Genomic DNA, 17117 nt, shown 5'->3' on the forward strand with positions numbered 1-17117 from the left:
TTCCTTTTTCAAAATGAAATATTTTTTAAAATGGTTATAAACCCAAATGAAAATATATGAAGTAAGTCAGGTTTGGTAGTAAAAGCTGGAATCCCATTACTTGAGGGGCTGAAACAGAAGGATTATAGATTCTAGACCAGCCTCAGAAGCTTAGTGAGACCCTATTTAAACATAAAAAATAAAAAGTGCTGAGAGGTGAAGAAGAAAAGAAAATACATGAAGTAAATAGTGTTTCTCTGCTCCATGCCCTTTTTAATACTTAGACACAGCACTGCACGTCACAGTTTCCATTTCTGATGCACTCTAACAGGGGATGTATTTATTTGGATGTGATTCTATTTCAAAGGAAGGAAGACGGTGTGGAGAATCTGAGTTTTTCTTAGCTCAGAATTATGTTTTAGAATTTTAACATAGATTGTTTTCTGCTCTTTAAAAAGGCATTATTGCAAGAGCATCTCCAGCAGGCGTCGCTACAATCGTGATTTGGAACAAGATGAAGCATTTATTCCAGTGGGGGAATCACTAAAAGACCTTATTGACCAGTCACAGAGTTCTGGTAGTGGATCTGGTCTACCTTTATTGGTGAGTTAAAGTTTGATATAAACAAGATTGGTATTTTGATACAAAGGTGTCCTCATGGAATGATGGGCAGTGTAATTACTGCAAACTAAGAAACAATACCAGACTCATTTTATTTCTTCTTATTTAGAAACATGCATGCAATAATGCAAAATGAAATTAGTTAAAAATAAGAAATGTGAGTCAAACAAAGCACAATAAGCAAGAAGTGTCACAGATCCTGCTCTAAGCCTCTTACTAGCCAAATTAAAGAGGAACCAGGGGTAAGAATCCATGCATCTCATTTGATTGAGAGAAAGTAGAAACAATCCGATTTAGGGAGTTGGGAGGACTCTGACAAGACCCTTATAATATCACTAGATATCCAGATGGGTCTTTAATTATTTAATTGTTTTAGCTGAAAGTAAATACATTGATATTCAATTTTATAATGCATCAAATGAAATCTATAATTGAATAAGAAAAGTGAAAATTAAACTATCTTCATATGTAGACAATATGATTTATGTAGAAAATCCCAGTACTGTAGTAGTAAACTACTACAGCTTATAAGTGAGTTCACCAGGCTGCAGAATACAAAGTCATTCTGTAAATATTACTGGATTTATATACACAAACAATAAACAGTTGGAAATTTACATTTAAAAAGCAGTATCAGGCTGGGTGTGGTGGCTCGTACATGTAATTCCAATACCCAGGAGGCTGAGACTGGTTTAAGGTCAGTCTCAGCAGTTTAGTGAGACCTTCAGCAGCTTAGCAAGACTCTGTTTCAGAATAAATTACAGCTAGAGGTGGAGCTCAGAAGTAGAAAAATAAAGTACCTAAATAAATAAATAAATAAATAAAGCAGAATCAGTTAAAATATCATCAAAGGGTTTGGGGATATAGCTCAGTTGGGAAGTGCTTGTCTAGATCTTGAGACCACAATAGTAGTAGTACTACTAATAATAGAATAGCATCAAAAAAAATGAAATATTTAGAAATAAGCTTAGCAAAATGTGTAAGACATGCACATTGAAAATATAAAATCTTGTTGAAATTAATAAAACCTAAATAAGTGAAGATGTATGTCCTGTTTATGAATCAGAGGATTCGCTATTAAGATGTCAGTTTGACTCAAATTGATACCTAGTTTCACCTCAGTCCAAATCAAATTTGGAGCAATTGATTAGTCATTGATGAGCTGACTCTTAAGATTTGCATATGGCAATATAAGAGACAAGAAGAGCCACAACAGATGTTTTGTTTTGTTTGTGGTACCAGGGATTGAACCCAGGGGCATTCTATACTCTAAGCTGTGATCCTTCTGTCCAGCCTCCCAAGAACTGAGGTTACAAGTATGCATCACCACACCCAGCTCCGATGGCAGCTTTCTACCTCCAAGCTACACCGTCAGCCCAATTTTATTTCTTATTTGGAAATAGTCTTACTAGGTTGCTGAGATCCTCACTAAGTTGCCTAGGCTCCCTCTGAATCTTCGATCCTCCTTTTTCAGCCTCCCAAGTACTGGGATTACAAGTGTGCGCCACCACACCCGGCTTTTTTATTTTTTATTTATTTATTTTTTTTGTGGTACTGGGGTGGAACCCAGGGCCTTTTCTACCTCCGGGCTATACTCCCAGGCCTATTTTATACTTTATTTGGAAACAGGATCTCACTAAGTTGCTGAGAGCCTCACTAAGTAGTTGAGGCTGGCTTCAAAGCTGTGCGATCCTCCTGTCTCAGCCCCCTAAGCACTGGGATTACAAGCATGCGCCACCATGTCTGGCTCTCTGTCAGTCTTTTAATATGTTCTTTTCATCAAATCTCAAACCATTTTACTTCTTTCCATAAAGGTTCAGCGAACTATTGCCAAACAGATTCAGATGGTTCGGCAAGTTGGTAAAGGCCGGTATGGAGAAGTGTGGATGGGTAAATGGCGTGGTGAAAAAGTAGCAGTCAAAGTGTTTTTTACCACTGAAGAAGCGAGCTGGTTTCGTGAAACAGAAATCTACCAAACTGTGCTAATGCGCCATGAGAATATTCTTGGTAGGTACCATTTGATTTCAGTCTGTTCTATATTCCTGCAGGACTGGTGGGGCGTAGGTGGAAGCCTGCCATATGGCATATGAACTCCAACTATTTGTATTCAGCTGAAGGAAACCCAGCAGAATATACATTTATGTGTGTGGGGGGGGGGGTTATTGGGGGTGGAACCCAGGGGCTTTTCTACCTCTGGGCTATATTCCCAGACGTATTTTATATTTATTTGGAAACAGGGTCTCACTAAGTTGCTGAGAGCCTCACTAAGTAGCTGAGGCTGGCTTTGAACCTGTGCAATCCTCCTGTCTCAGTCTCCCAAGCACTGGGATTACAAGCGTGCACCACCACGCTCGGCCAGAATATACTTTTTTTTTTTATGGTGGTACTGGGGGTGGAACCCAGGGCTTTTCCTTTTCTACCTCTGGGCTATACTCCCAGCCCTGTTTTATATTTTATTTGGAAACAGGGTCTCACTAAGTTGCTGAGAGCCTCACTAAGTAGCTGAGGCTGGCTTTGAACCTGTGTGATCCTCCTGTCTCAGCCTCCCAAGCGCAGGGATTACAAGCATGCGCCATCACGCCCAGCCAGAATATACATTTTAAATACAGCATAGTCCTGATCAAGCACTTAATTACTACCTAACTGAATCAAAAACAGTGAGTTTCAAATGGATAGCAGTGCTAGTTTATTGGGCTTACTCAATATGAAAACCAAGTATTTCATAGATGATTTCAACAGTGTGCTAGGGTACCTTTAGCTGTATATGCCTTTTACCTTTTCTAAGTTCAGCAACTCAATACAGCTTCAATGTATGTTCATTGTACATTCTTCTTATCTCGTTTACACAGCAAAATAATTGAGGTATAATTTGATTAGTAAGGTACATAAGTGGATCTAGTTTTCCTTTCAGCTACTATATTCTTACCCCTTAATTTAGATAGTGCATGGCTCATTGCCAAGCACATAGCAGTCATTTAGATCAGTTTCCTATTGCTGCTGTAACAAATTATTGTGAACTGGGCGTGTAAACCAACAGAATATGTTGTCTTTTAGTTTCAGAGGCTGGATGCTTAAAATCACATTGTTGGCAGGGTTCTAGGAGAGGATCCTTTTTGGCATCTTTGTAGCTACAGGTGTTGCCAGCATTTTGTGCTGTTTTTTTATTTATAGACAACATTGCAATCTCTGTTTCTGTTGGACCATGGATAGAAGTCATATGTTCTTCTTCCATGGATGCCTGTGTCAACATTTCTGTCTTACAGGATACCAGTCAGTGAATTAGGGCCCATTGTAATCCTGTATGGCTCTATTTAGATCCGATTTGCAAATATCCTATTTCCAAATGAGGTCACATTTATAGGTTCCAAATAGGCAGGAATTTGGGGGCAACATTATTCAACCTAGTATAGGACTCACTGATCTTTTTTCTTAAGGGAAAGAGGAAGAAAAGAAGGACATAAAAGGATAGTATTTTGGACCTACCAGTCAGCAAGCCAGACTGAAAAGGGATGTGTTGGGTTGGCTGAGTTATTGGGTTGGCTGAGATAGAAGCTAACTTTTGGCTAATCGTTTTGAACTATATTAATTATTAAATTATCCATTTTGGGTGTATTCATTCGAGTCACCCCTCCATGCCACTCTGGTATGGGGTTGTATTTCTCTTTTCTGTATTTCTATCTTTCTAATAAACTTCTTTTAAAAAAATGTCCATTTTTCAATGTGAAAATGAGAGCCTTTTTCACTAAAGAATTATGTAGATTGATAACATTCTGTAGGTTGGCTATTATATAATATGTGGGGGGGTAGTCATATTATTATTACTTCATGGTTATTGTTAAGATTATTGAAAATTTAGCCGGGCATGGTGGCTCATGCCTATAATCCCAGTACCTGGGAGGCTGAGACAGAAAGATTGCAGGTTCGAAGCCTCAGCAACTTAGCAAGACCTTGTTTCAAAATAATAATAGGGCTCAGAGGTAGAATGCCCCAGGTTCCACACAAAAAAAAACAAAAGATTATTATAAATTTATTGCAGAAGTATAGTTATATGTATAAACCATAGATATAAAATTTTGAGTAACACATTTATTAGATTTTTCCAGGAAAATTAGATTATGGTTATCTACATGTAGTGATATAAGTTGCTTTCAGTATCCTAAATGAGAATTCAGGACTCCTCCTAACTGTCTCCCATGACAACTAACCTCTGAAACTTATTAATTGGACAGGTTTTATAGCAGCAGATATTAAAGGCACAGGTTCCTGGACTCAGCTCTATTTGATTACTGATTACCATGAAAATGGATCTCTCTATGACTTCCTGAAATGTGCTACACTAGACACCAGGGCCCTGCTCAAGTTGGCTTACTCTGCTGCCTGCGGTTTGTGCCACCTCCACACAGAAATCTATGGTACCCAGGGGAAGCCTGCAATCGCTCACCGAGACTTAAAGAGCAAAAACATTCTCATCAAGAAAAATGGAAGTTGTTGTATTGCTGACCTGGGCCTTGCTGTTAAATTCAACAGGTAGGTGTTTTTTTGCCCCATTGTTTTGAAATTATTTTAATCTCTAAAAACATACTTGACTGTTTGCATTCAGGACATTGGAATATAAAAATATATAATTAAGTACTCACTATATAGTTTTGTAAGTTTATTTTTAGATTTTTTTGTTTATCTTTTTATAAAAATTCCCTCTTGCTATATATAGTGCTGCTCTTTATTGTCATGGACATCTCCCCATTTTGATTTATATAGATCATTTTCATTCCTTTTAACATGCAAAGTTTTCACAAACATGAATGTGCTAAACATTTTCCTGTGATCCAACAAATAGACATTATGGTATCCTCCAGTTTCTATTATTTAAAAAAATTTACTCACATATACACACACATAACATATATTCTCAAGTACTTGTACACGTATTTTTCTGGGTTCCTAGAGAAGAGGTTACTGGTACAAACAATCTGAGAATGTTTTATATTATGGTGTATCGCATGTTACCCCTTCAGAAAGCATGCATCTGTTTAGCCTTCTGTAAATAGAAGGAGATACATATGCAATTTCTCCATTGCCACTTGATATTGTCAGTTTTTTATTTTATTTTATTTTATTTTATTTTATTTTATTTTATTTTATTTTATTTTATTTTATTTGCGATACTGGGGATTGAACCCAGGGGCATTCTACCTTGAGCCACACCCCTAGCCCTATTTTTTTAATTTTGAAACAGGGTCTCACTAAATGGTAGAAGGCCTCACTAACTAGCTGAGGCTGGCCATGAACCTGCAACAGCCTCCTGTCTCATCCTGCCAAGTACTAGGATTATAAGCATTTACCACCACACCCAGCTTTGTCAATTTTTTTTAAACAATTAGAATTAGAAATTTTTAGGAAACCATGGAAGCCACTTTGTTATAACTAGAATGCCATAGTCATTTCACATTTTATAATTTCATAATTCAATCACATTTCATAATTCATTTCATGCTATAAACTAAAGCACTACTTTATGAAACAACTGTGAGAACCATCTGAAACCTTCTTCCCAGTTGTTACAGTGTTCTAAGGTATTTGTTGGCTTTTATATTTGTCAGGTCTTGCATATGAAAATGCCATATGTTAAATCTGTCTGTTTGAGAATAATTCCCAAAACTTGCTTATATTTGTATCTTCAACTCTAAAATTCAGTCCAAAAATCAAAGAACTAATAAGCAAGTCTATGGGGGAGGGGGGTTACTGGGGATGGAACCTAGGAGCATTCTACCTCCAAGCTATACCCCCCCAGCCCTATTCCTATTTTTTATTCTTTATTTTGATATAGGTTCTCACTGAATTGCAAAGGGCCTCACCCAGCTAGCAATTTACTTATTATTGTCAATATATTTATAATAAAGCTGGATGTGGTGATGCACGCTTGTAATCCCAGTACTTGGAAGACTGAGACAGGAGGGTCCCAGGTTCTGAGGCAGCCTCAACTACTTAGTGAGGCCCTCTGCAACTTAGTGAAACCCTGTTTCAAAATAAAGAATAAGCCGGGCGTGGTGGAGCACGCTTGTAATCCCCGCGCTTGGGAGGCAGAGACAGGAGGATCGCGCAGGTTCGAAGCCAGCCGCGCGCGCTGGTTTAGGAGACCCTGTTTCCAAAATGAAAATGTAAAAAATAGGTCTGGGAGTGTAGCCCGGAGGTAGAAGGGCTTCCAGGAACCCCAGTACCACCAAAAAAATAAATAAATAAATAAAGAATAAAAAATAGGGCTGGAGGTATAGCTCGAAGGTAGAATGCCCTTGGGTTCAATCTCCAGTACCATTAGATATATAAATAAATATATGTATGTGTGTGTGTGTGTGTGTGCGCACGCGTGCGCGTGTGTGTGTGTGTGTGTGTGTGTGTGTGTGTGTGTGTGTGTGTGTACGTAGCTGTTACTCAGAACTAAGCTGATTGGACCTGTGAAAAATAAAATGTACTCCTGTGTCCTGAAGCCTGAGCTTATCATGTGAGAATACTAAAAGCAAATGATTCCTCTTTTTATTTTTGTATTCACTTCATTGAAAATATAATCTCTGACACTTTTTCTTATATTTAGTATTATCTTCTTTATTTGAGAGGCACCAAATTAATTTGGTGACAAAACTGGCCTGAATTGATTGAGGTAATGATGGTCTTCATCCAGTTGAGTATGAATAGTCAGAATTAGTGTCCCTCGTAATGAGGTAAAGAGCACTGCTCCACACCCTGCTGTGGTTGTTACATAATATGAAATATGTATGTAAAGGGTTTGTTTTGTTTTGTTTTGTTTTTGCAGTACTGGGATTGGAACCCAGGGGCATTCATCTCTGAGCTACACCCCCAGCCCTATTTTTTTTCTTCTCTATTTTGAAACAGGGTTTCACCAAGTTGCAAAGGGCCTCACTAAGTAACTGAGGCTGTCTTCAAACGGTGGTCCTCCTGTCTCAGCCTCCTGAATGCTGGGATTATAAGCATGCATCACCACATCCAGCTTTATATAATATAGTTAGGCGTGGTGGTGCACGCTTGTAATCCCAGTGCTCGGGAGGCTGAGACAGGAGGATTACACAGGTTCGAAGCCAGCCTCAGCTACTTAGTGAGGCTCTCAGCAATTTAGACCCTGTTTCCAAATAAAGTATAAAATAGGTCTGGGAGTATAATCCGGAGGTAGAAAGCCCCTTAGGTTCCACCCCAGTACCATCAAAAAATAAACAAACAAAAAAACAAATAAATTTCAATAATTCAAAGATTTCTGATACAGGAATGTGGAAATACATATATACATACATACATACATACATACATACATACATACATATTTCAAAGCCAGGTGTGATGGCACATGCTTATAATCCCAGTAATTAGGAAGCTGAAATAGGAGGATTGTATGTTCAAAGCCAGCCTCAGGAGCCTGGCGTAATGGCACATGCTTGTAATCCCAGTATTTGGGAGGCTGAGACAGGAGGATTGCAGGTTCAAGGCCAGCCTGAGCTACTTAGTGGGGCCCTTTGCAACTTAGTGTTTCAAAATAAAGAATAAAAAATTATAGACACACACAAAAAAGCCAGCCTCAGCAATTTAGGTAGGCTCTCAACAACTTAGTGAGACCCTGTTTCCAAAAATAAAATAGTGCTAGGGGTATAGCTCAGAGGTAAAATGCCCCTGGGTTCTATATGTATATATAGATAAACTTTTATATTAGGTAAAGAAACTTTTGTAAACTTTTATAAAATGGGACAAAAATTTTAAATATTTTGTTTTTGGCCCTCAACATGGATGTTGTCTTTTTGTTTCAGTGATACAAATGAAGTTGATGTGCCCTTGAATACCAGGGTGGGCACTAAACGCTACATGGCTCCTGAAGTACTAGATGAAAGCCTGAATAAAAACCATTTCCAGCCCTATATAATGGCTGACATCTACAGCTTTGGCCTGATCATTTGGGAAATGGCTCGGCGCTGTATCACAGGAGGTAGGAGTTTGAATTTTGTGTTTCTGATTATGTTTGTGGTGGTGTGCACCTGTAATCTCAGGACTTGAGATCATATGTTCAAGGTCAGCATCAGCAACTTAATGAGACCCTGTTTCAAAATAAAAAAGGGAGGGTATAGCTCAAAGGTAGAACACACCTAGATTCTATCCCAAGTGCCAAAATATATATGTATGTATATGCATACATACATACATACATACATACATACATACCGGCTTCAGTTATATAATTTAAACATGGTATGTGACAGAGCAGTTTCACTAGAAGGACCCATAGCACTCTCCTCACTGTCCAGATTTATTACAGTGAAAAGATGCAGATAAAAGTAAGCAAAGAGAAAAGGTGTCTCAGGCAAAATTCTGAAGAAACTAGACTGGGCTTCCAAAAGTCCACTGTGATTGGAGTCACACAGTACATGCTTAGTCTCTCCCATAGCATATTGTGACATATGTGAAGCATTGTCATCCAGAGAACTCATTAGACACTTAGCACCCACAGGTTTTATTGCATCCTTGTCGTGTAGTCATCCTTTTCCTGGTAGGTACCAAGACTTTCGACTCCCAGAAGTCTGAAAGCAGGTGTTCAGCATACATCATATTGTTTGCACTAACCCTCTAGAAACAGTAAGCTGCCCTATCATTTTAGGGACTCTTTACTATTTAGGTTCCCAGATGCTAGCCAAGGACCAAGCCTTTCTAAGGAGAGCAGTCCTGGGCCAGCCATGTAACCTTTTATTCACTCATGAGAACTCTTTTTCTAAGACATCATAGTAAAGTTTCTACTGCAGAACAAAATAAAAATAATAAAAAGTACATTCGTTAATAGGAACAGTTGTCTAAGTAGATTAAGATAAAAAAATTAGGGTAAGTGGGTGATTTCTCTGCCTTTTTCTTTAAAGGATATCAGTATGACCTCTGTTGATGGGTTTTGTCATAGCTGTGATAGGGTTCCTGGGGTAGGTGGAGGTGGAAGAAATAATGGGACATAGATAGAGAAAAACATTTTCTATTAGAAGTGAACTGTTCTATCTCTTATCTCTTTTCTTTATGTAGTTTAGTTCATAGCTCAGTAAGGGAGGCCATGCGGATTGATCATTTTGTCCCATCACTGCTTGTATATCCACTGCATTGTGGATATAAAAAAAGAAAATAATGTCTCTCTCATCAGGGATAGTGGAGGAGTACCAGTTACCATATTACAACATGGTACCCAACGACCCATCCTACGAAGACATGCGTGAGGTTGTGTGCGTCAAACGCCTGCGGCCAATCGTGTCTAACCGATGGAACAGTGACGAAGTAAGTAGCGCTCCCTTACATGACAGCGAATGCAGCCAGTGGCACTCTGCTCACGCTGTTCTTTGCCTTTCAGTGTCTGCGGGCAGTTCTGAAGCTCATGTCGGAGTGCTGGGCCCACAATCCAGCCTCCAGGCTCACAGCACTGAGGATCAAGAAGACACTTGCTAAGATGGTAGAGTCCCAAGACGTGAAGATCTGACAGCCCCAAGGAGAAACTATCCTGCAGGACCGTGTCCCTAAGGAACAAGCAGGGTAGCTGGAATAGGATGTCGCCATGGTTCTCATACTCTCCTCACTACACCTTCACAGGCTGCTAACACTACACCTTCCAGTGCTCTGTAGAATGCAAGCTGGGAACTTCTGCACACTTCATTCTTTATATATGGACAGCTTTATTTTAACTGTGGGTTTTGATGCCTTTTTTTTTTTATTGGGTTTTTATGAATGCATCAAGACTTCAGTCCTGAATAATAAGTCTCCAGTCAAACTCTTGGTACTGAATTGCCTGTTCATAAAGTGGTGCTTTCTGTGAAAGCCATAAGAAGCTAAATGACTTCAGCAGAGATGGAAAAATACACATTTTTGCCTTCTACCTGAGAAAACTTAATCTGTTTGTATTCTGCCTTTGTAAAACAACCTATAGATTATGACCTCTTTGGGATTCTGCTTAGTTCCTAATAGGACGTCATGCCTTTCTGGATAACAGTGTGCCTGTGAACGCATATGTGCCCACCAGGATTCCTCTGCTGCCATTTGAATTAGTAGAAAATAATTTATGAGTGCACAGGAAGATATTGGTGGCTGGTGGTTTTGTGCTTTAAAAAATGCAATATCTGACCAAGATTCGCCAATCTCATAAAAGCCATTCACCTTGCAATTGAGGTAACTTCCCCACAACTTTATCTTTTAACACGATAGTTGCTGTAGAGGCCAAAAGAAGTTTAAAGTGTTCATAAATTTGAACTGTTTTTCTTCTGCCACTTTTTTTTTTGTAATTATTACAAAAGTATAATTGAGCTTCTTACCCAAAGTTGTAGCTTCCAATGCCATGGACCATGCTTGTTTACTGCATTTGATAGTAATGTAAGTGCCTATAATCATGTTCGGTTATTCTATATTCTCAGTAACTTTTAAAAGGGAAGTTATTTATATTTTGTGTGTAATGTGCTTTATTTGCAAAACACCTGCTCCTTTACAAACATATTTTATATATGTACATACATTCATACTATAGAAACCAGCTCACATGTACCTCACATCCTATCCATAAAGGAAAAAAATGTTCTTGAGTAGAACTACATATGAATTTTCAGAATTGACATTCAAAGTAATATGTCAAATCCAGGACTTTGTTAACTTCAAGTAAAAACTTCATTTAGATACCGTCATCTTAATCACCCTATACAAAAGGATTTTATTCATCAACAACCTTTAAATATGTTTTAGACATCAATTTATATCATTTGAGATTTTTGGTTTTATGATTTCTGGTCCCAAACTTGTGAAGACAATGAAGAATCAGGCAAAAATATTCATTATCTCCTCTATACCCATATCTACACTGTATAGCTGTTATTCAGTAAAATGATAAATATTTTATAGAGGCTTTGTTATATCAAGGAATAGTGATTTACTTAAACTTACTGTGCTTCTATGATACTTTTGAAATATTAACCTATTCTGAACAACCAATTCATGAGAGCATCGAGTGAAATAATTTTCTTTCAGTATAACATGAAATAAATGTGATTGAATCACAACATAGATTTAAATTAAGTGGGTTGGGGTAACAGAGCATGTGTCTGTATCACCAAAAACTTAACTGTCATTTAAGACTAAAACTTAACATATTATCTACACATCAAGTTTAAAGAGTTGAAACTTGCCTTAATAATTTTAATAAGTTTCATCTAACAAAAATTTGAGGTATTCATCAAGATAAGTAAATTTTATATTGATGATACCCAATGGCATGCTTTTTCAGAACGTGTGTCCTATCTGTATAGAGAAATACAGACATTTTAATCAAAATTGTTCTGTGATTGAAAGTCATTTGTCACCTTTATAATAAAGAAAATATGTAAAAGAAAGGCAAACCTTATTCTTAGATATGTTTTTAAAATGGTGCATGGAGCCAGTAACAGATAGTTTATAAGACCACTATGAAGATTTTTGTGAACTAATGTGGTCTAGTTAAAGTGACGTCAATAATTCACCTTAGGGAAAAAAAAAAATTAACCTTAGGCCAGCATGATTATTCATGCCTGTAATCCCAGTACTTGGGAGGCTGAGACAGGAGGATTGCAGCTTTGAGGTCAGCCTCAGCAACTTAGTAAGATCCTGTTTCAAAACAAAAAGGACTAGGGCTGTAGCTTGTAGGTAGAATGCCCCTGGGATCATCCCCAGTACCAGGAGCAAAGAAAAAAAGAAGTAGTAATCTTAGAAACATGGCCAATAAAACATTTTTTAGTATAACATGTTCTTTAAAAAGCAAATGCTGCCATATTTGTAATCTAAAAATGTTGCTTGAAATTATTTTTCATCTCTCCTCCCTCTTAAATTTGAAGTTTATCCAATAAGTAAAATATTTAAAGATCAGTAAAAGGAAGTATTTTGTATTACCATAGTTAATTACCTGTAAAACTCTGAAAGATGTTATTTGGTTCCACTTAATATTTGGCATTTTAAAGCCTGGCATGATGGTGCATTCTTGGAATCTCAGTACTTGGGAGGTTGAGACAAGAGGATCACAGGATCATGACCAGCTTCAGCTACTTAGGCCCTCCCAACTTAGTGATACTCTGCTTCCAAATAAAAAATAAAATAGGGGTGGGTATGCATCCTGGAGGCAGAAGGCCCCTGGGCTCCATCCCCATTACCAAGGGGCGGGGGGGTGGATATTCACATTTTAAGAATAGCTTCAGAATTCAGTCATCCTTTAAATTTAAAAAACAAAACAAAAACAAAAAGTTACCTGAATATAAGTAGCAAAAGTTAATCCTCAAAGAAAACTCTTCTTGTGAATTCTCTTTACCCTGGCATGCGTCTCTAGGATTAAAGGCATAGTAAGGTTTGCTTTAAGGCTGGGGATGAAGATCTGTGGTAGAGTATTTTCCTAGCACATTTAGGTTCTTAGGTTTGATTCCTCACTCTGCCAAAAAGAAAGCACAGTTAAAAGCTTATAATAAACAAATAGAAGCAATTATTTTTACTGTTTTCTTGTTGAATGAGTTTCTGAAGTATAAAATTGGATTCCTCTGAAATATATATATATATATATATATTTTTTTTTTTTTTTTTTTTTTTTTTGGTGGTACTGGGTTTTGAACCCAGGGGCATTCTACCTCCAAGCTGAACCCCCAGTCCTGTCTCAGCCTACCAAGTACTGGGATAACAAGTGTGTGCCTCCACACCCAGCTGGAAATATTTTCACAAAAGAAATTTTAATCATTTATGTTGCTTTTCCAGTGTCCGAAAGTGCTTCTAAACTTAGAAATTCTGTAATCTTTAGTTTTTGTAAATTATGTTTTCCTAGAATGTGCCAGATTTTTATTTATTCACTCTAGCAAATACTTAGTACCTTTTTTTCCTTCTATTTAGAACAAAAATATGATACAGTCTTTTAGGACTTCTGCATCTCTGCATTGGCCCAGGCTCAAATTTGGTACTGAATAATTAATCCCAGGGCAGGTTTATAAGTTCAAAAGCATTTCACATATTTTTTTTTTTTGGAAATGAATCTAAATATCTAAAAAGATTTCAACAGGAGAAATATTAACCAATTTATTTTTTTTTAAATTATACTGTTTAAAAGTAATATTGGTTTGGGTCAGATGTTAAGACAGTTCAGCAACTCCTGCGGCCTCAGTGCTGTTTGGAGAGTTACAGTGCAGACCAAGTTAAAGCGGGGCAGCAGCATGCGTCCACGTGTAAGGGTCATCACGTAAGGAAAGTACGTGAATATAGCGTTTGCAAAGGATTAAACATCCTGTTCTAATTTCGGCTTGCCCTCTACTCTGGTTTCAGTGGAATTATTTAAGCTCTTTTAGTGACCTTTATCCTTTACCACTTAAATACTAAAATGTAGTATATATTGTATAAAATGAAAATACCATGATAGCTTAATTAGGGAAACTGTACATAGGCATTGAAAGATGTGTTAAAAGCAGTTTTATTATGCAGTTGTAAAACACCAAAACTACAGATTCAACTTTGATATGTAACACGATAATGTATTTTGTACAGCATCTGGTTTAAAAGGTGCCTTATTAAGTTTACCATTAATTGCTTTGTTCTATATACAGATTATGTCCAATGTATCATTTTTAAGTAAATAACCTTATTTTAGTAGACTTTAGTGATGTGTTTTGTGATGCTGTTCTCGGGCTATATTATGTGTCAGAAGTCACCTGGTGACATACTTACTGTATGTCCTAGTATATATTCCTCTGCTCCTGGTATGCACTTCAGCCCCCAGACTCAGCATGGAAGGTAAGTGGCCATGGCTCCTCCTGCCTCTGTACAGGTAGAGAGGTTAGAAGCTCTTACAGTGAGGGGATTTTTTTTCCCATTTTTTAAAGTTGTTTTCTGATTATAAATGTATTCGTGGCAGAAAATTTGGAACACACAAGAAAGACTAAAAAAAGCAAATAAAAATCAAAAAAAGCAAATAAAAATCATTCAAAACTTTATTGCCAGATATTGCCACTAACATTTTAATGTATTCTCAATTTCTTTTTTTAACAATACTAAGATCAAAAGTAGACGGGTGTGTTTCTGTGGCTGGGGTTCCTGGCTGTTCCTGCTGCCTGGGGAGATTTCCGCTTGCCACCGGTGGAGGGTGCTTCCCACATGTGTGGACTCTGCCCAGCTGTGTCCCTTCAGATGCCTTTGCTTAGGGAGCCAAACATAAATCATCACAAAAGGTTCTGCACTGGCTACATGTACCTCAAGAGAGACCTGTTTGGAGATTGCCTATTACAGAGTGCTCACAGGAATCCCTGTTTAGTGACAGTATAAGACAGGATAATAGTGGGCACTGTAACGCAGCGTGACCAAGAGGACTTTATCCAGGGATCTCCCCACCTATCCAGTACTTGGTAACTCCCTTCCATCTGTGACAACATTGACCTGAAAACTGAATAAATCTATTTGACCTTCCCAGCATCATCTGTCACCCTCACTGCTCAGTTGGAAGTGACTGTTTCTGAGGCTTGTTGGCTGGCTGGCTGATTTGTTTGTTTGTTTGTTTGTTTGTTTATTTGTTTTGTGGTGCTAGAATTTAACCCAGGAACATTTTACCTCTGAGCTATGTCCCCGGACCTATTTTGTTTTTATTTGGAAATGGTCTCACTAGGTTGATGAGTCTCACTACTTGCTGAGACTGCTCTCAAACTTGCGATCTTCCTGTCTCAGCCTCACAAATGCAGGGTTACAAGCATGTGCAGCTACACACTGCCTGAGGCTTTGGTGTTGGTAGGATCCAGCCTTGCAGATCATCTCCAGCAGACACTGATGTCATTGCCTTCATCTACTTGGAGGGGCTGGGATGTAGCTCGGTGGCAAAGTGAGTACAGTGCCCTGGGTCCAACTCCCAGTTCCAGAAAGACCCCTCCACACCCCCTCCCAAAAGTTCATATACTTGCAGACCTGTTGTCACTAGTGTGTTCACTATTTCTGGTGTGACGTGCTTTGCTAATTAGATGCATCTTTCTAAAAAACCTGGCCTCATGGTTTGGGGCAGCACAGCCTTGATTGGGTGGGCACAGACCGAAGAAAGTGGCCAGCCAGCTGTGCAGGCTGAGGTTGTCTGAAGTCACAGTGCTGTTCTAGGCGTGGGGAGTTGAGTGTCCTGAGTGCAGGACAAAGGCAAAAATGCTCCATCGCCCTGGTGCTAGGAATCATGGAGACCTAGTTCAAGTGCGAAGGTACACACACACAAAAATATTCTGGACAGAAGTAGGGACTGAGGCTGAAATGTTTGTCCATGATCATCCTTTCAAATAGGAATTGCTGTCCCATTTTTCAGTGGAATATGTCAGCCTACCTGTCTGAATTTTAGAAGCTCGCTGGTCATTGTTGGTGACCTTTACACACTTAGTGACCTGTATGTGCTCAGATCATGAAATCCAAAATAATTTCAAGTTCCCCAGTACCCTCACATTCACCTTAGTCATATCCTAAACTTTATGCAGGGACCTGGCACATTGCCATCATCTAAAAGCCAGCATGAATCCAGGCGTGGTGGTGCCTGCTTATAATCCCAGCATTTGGGAGGCTGAGACAGGAAGATCATGGTTCACAGATAGCCTCAGCCATTTAGTGACACCATTTGCAACCCAGTGAGACCCTGTTTCAAAATAAAATAGAGGGCTGGGTGTGTAGCATGGAGGTAGAAGCCCCTGGGTTCCATCAGTACCACAAATTAATAATAATAGTAAAGCCAGCATGAAATGTTTATATTGAAGATGTTGTCAGGTGCAGTGATACAAGCCTTTAATCCCAATACTCAGGAGGCTGAGTCAGGAGGATCTAAAGTTTGAGGCCAGCCTGGGCAACTTAACAAGACTCTATCTCAAATTAAACAAACAAACAAAAAAAACTAAATGTAGATCAGTGGTAAAGCATCTCTGGGTCCAATCCCCAGCAACACATGTAAAAAGAAAAAGGTTTTAAGCTAGGAGAAGGATGTGGCCTGTTGGGTTTGGGTTTGAGTTTTGTGGGGAGCCACTGGCTAAAGCAACTTTAAAGTCAGGCCGATGGTTGAAGAAGTACACCTGTTCTGTGTGACAGACAAGCGCGTGTCAGCATTTGAGAGAAAGTTGCCACAAAAGTCCTGTACTGTTTTAAGAAGTATTTACTTCGAACCTATAAAAAGCAGTTTTGCGCCGGGCGTGGTGGCGCACGCTTGTAATCACCACGCTTGGGAGGCTGAGACAGGAGGATCACACAGGTTCGAGGCCAGCCTCAGCTACTTAGTGAGGCTCTTGGCAACTCTGTGAGACCCTGTTTCCAAATAAAATATAAAATGGGTCTGGGAGTGTAACCCGGAGGTAGAAAGCCTCTGGGTTCCACCCCTAGTACCACCAAAGGAAAAAAAAAAAAAGCAGTTTTGCCAGGCATGGTGGTGCATGCTTGTGGTCCCAGTACTTGAGAGGTTGAGACAGGAGGATCTCAGGTTCAAAGCCAGCCTCAGCAATGTAGCGAGGCTCTCA

At 38.7% G+C, this 17117-nt stretch overlaps 1 protein-coding gene across 3 annotated transcripts in view; it reads left to right on the plus strand.

The window, feature by feature from the left end:
- BMPR1A (bone morphogenetic protein receptor type 1A) overlaps positions 1–10102 on the plus strand; it is a gene marked incomplete at both ends in the record, with an annotated part of 30986 nt that extends 20884 nt beyond the window's left edge. The window contains 6 exons of one of the 3 annotated variants that reach the window (XM_080695270.1): positions 438–582; positions 2415–2607; positions 4830–5127; positions 8409–8584; positions 9773–9903; positions 9977–10102. In XM_080695270.1, the coding sequence (XP_080551396.1) occupies positions 438–582; positions 2415–2607; positions 4830–5127; positions 8409–8584; positions 9773–9903; positions 9977–10102 (1069 nt within the window). The remainder of the gene's footprint in view (positions 1–437; positions 583–2414; positions 2608–4829; positions 5128–8408; positions 8585–9772; positions 9904–9976) is intronic. The other 2 variants (XM_080695271.1, XM_080695272.1) reach the window with 2 other exon arrangements.
- Between the last annotated feature and the right edge of the window lie 7015 nt (positions 10103–17117).

Source organism: Muscardinus avellanarius (genome assembly GCF_963383645.1).
Source record: "Muscardinus avellanarius genome assembly, chromosome: 4".
Taxonomy (NCBI): Eukaryota; Metazoa; Chordata; class Mammalia; order Rodentia; family Gliridae; genus Muscardinus; species Muscardinus avellanarius.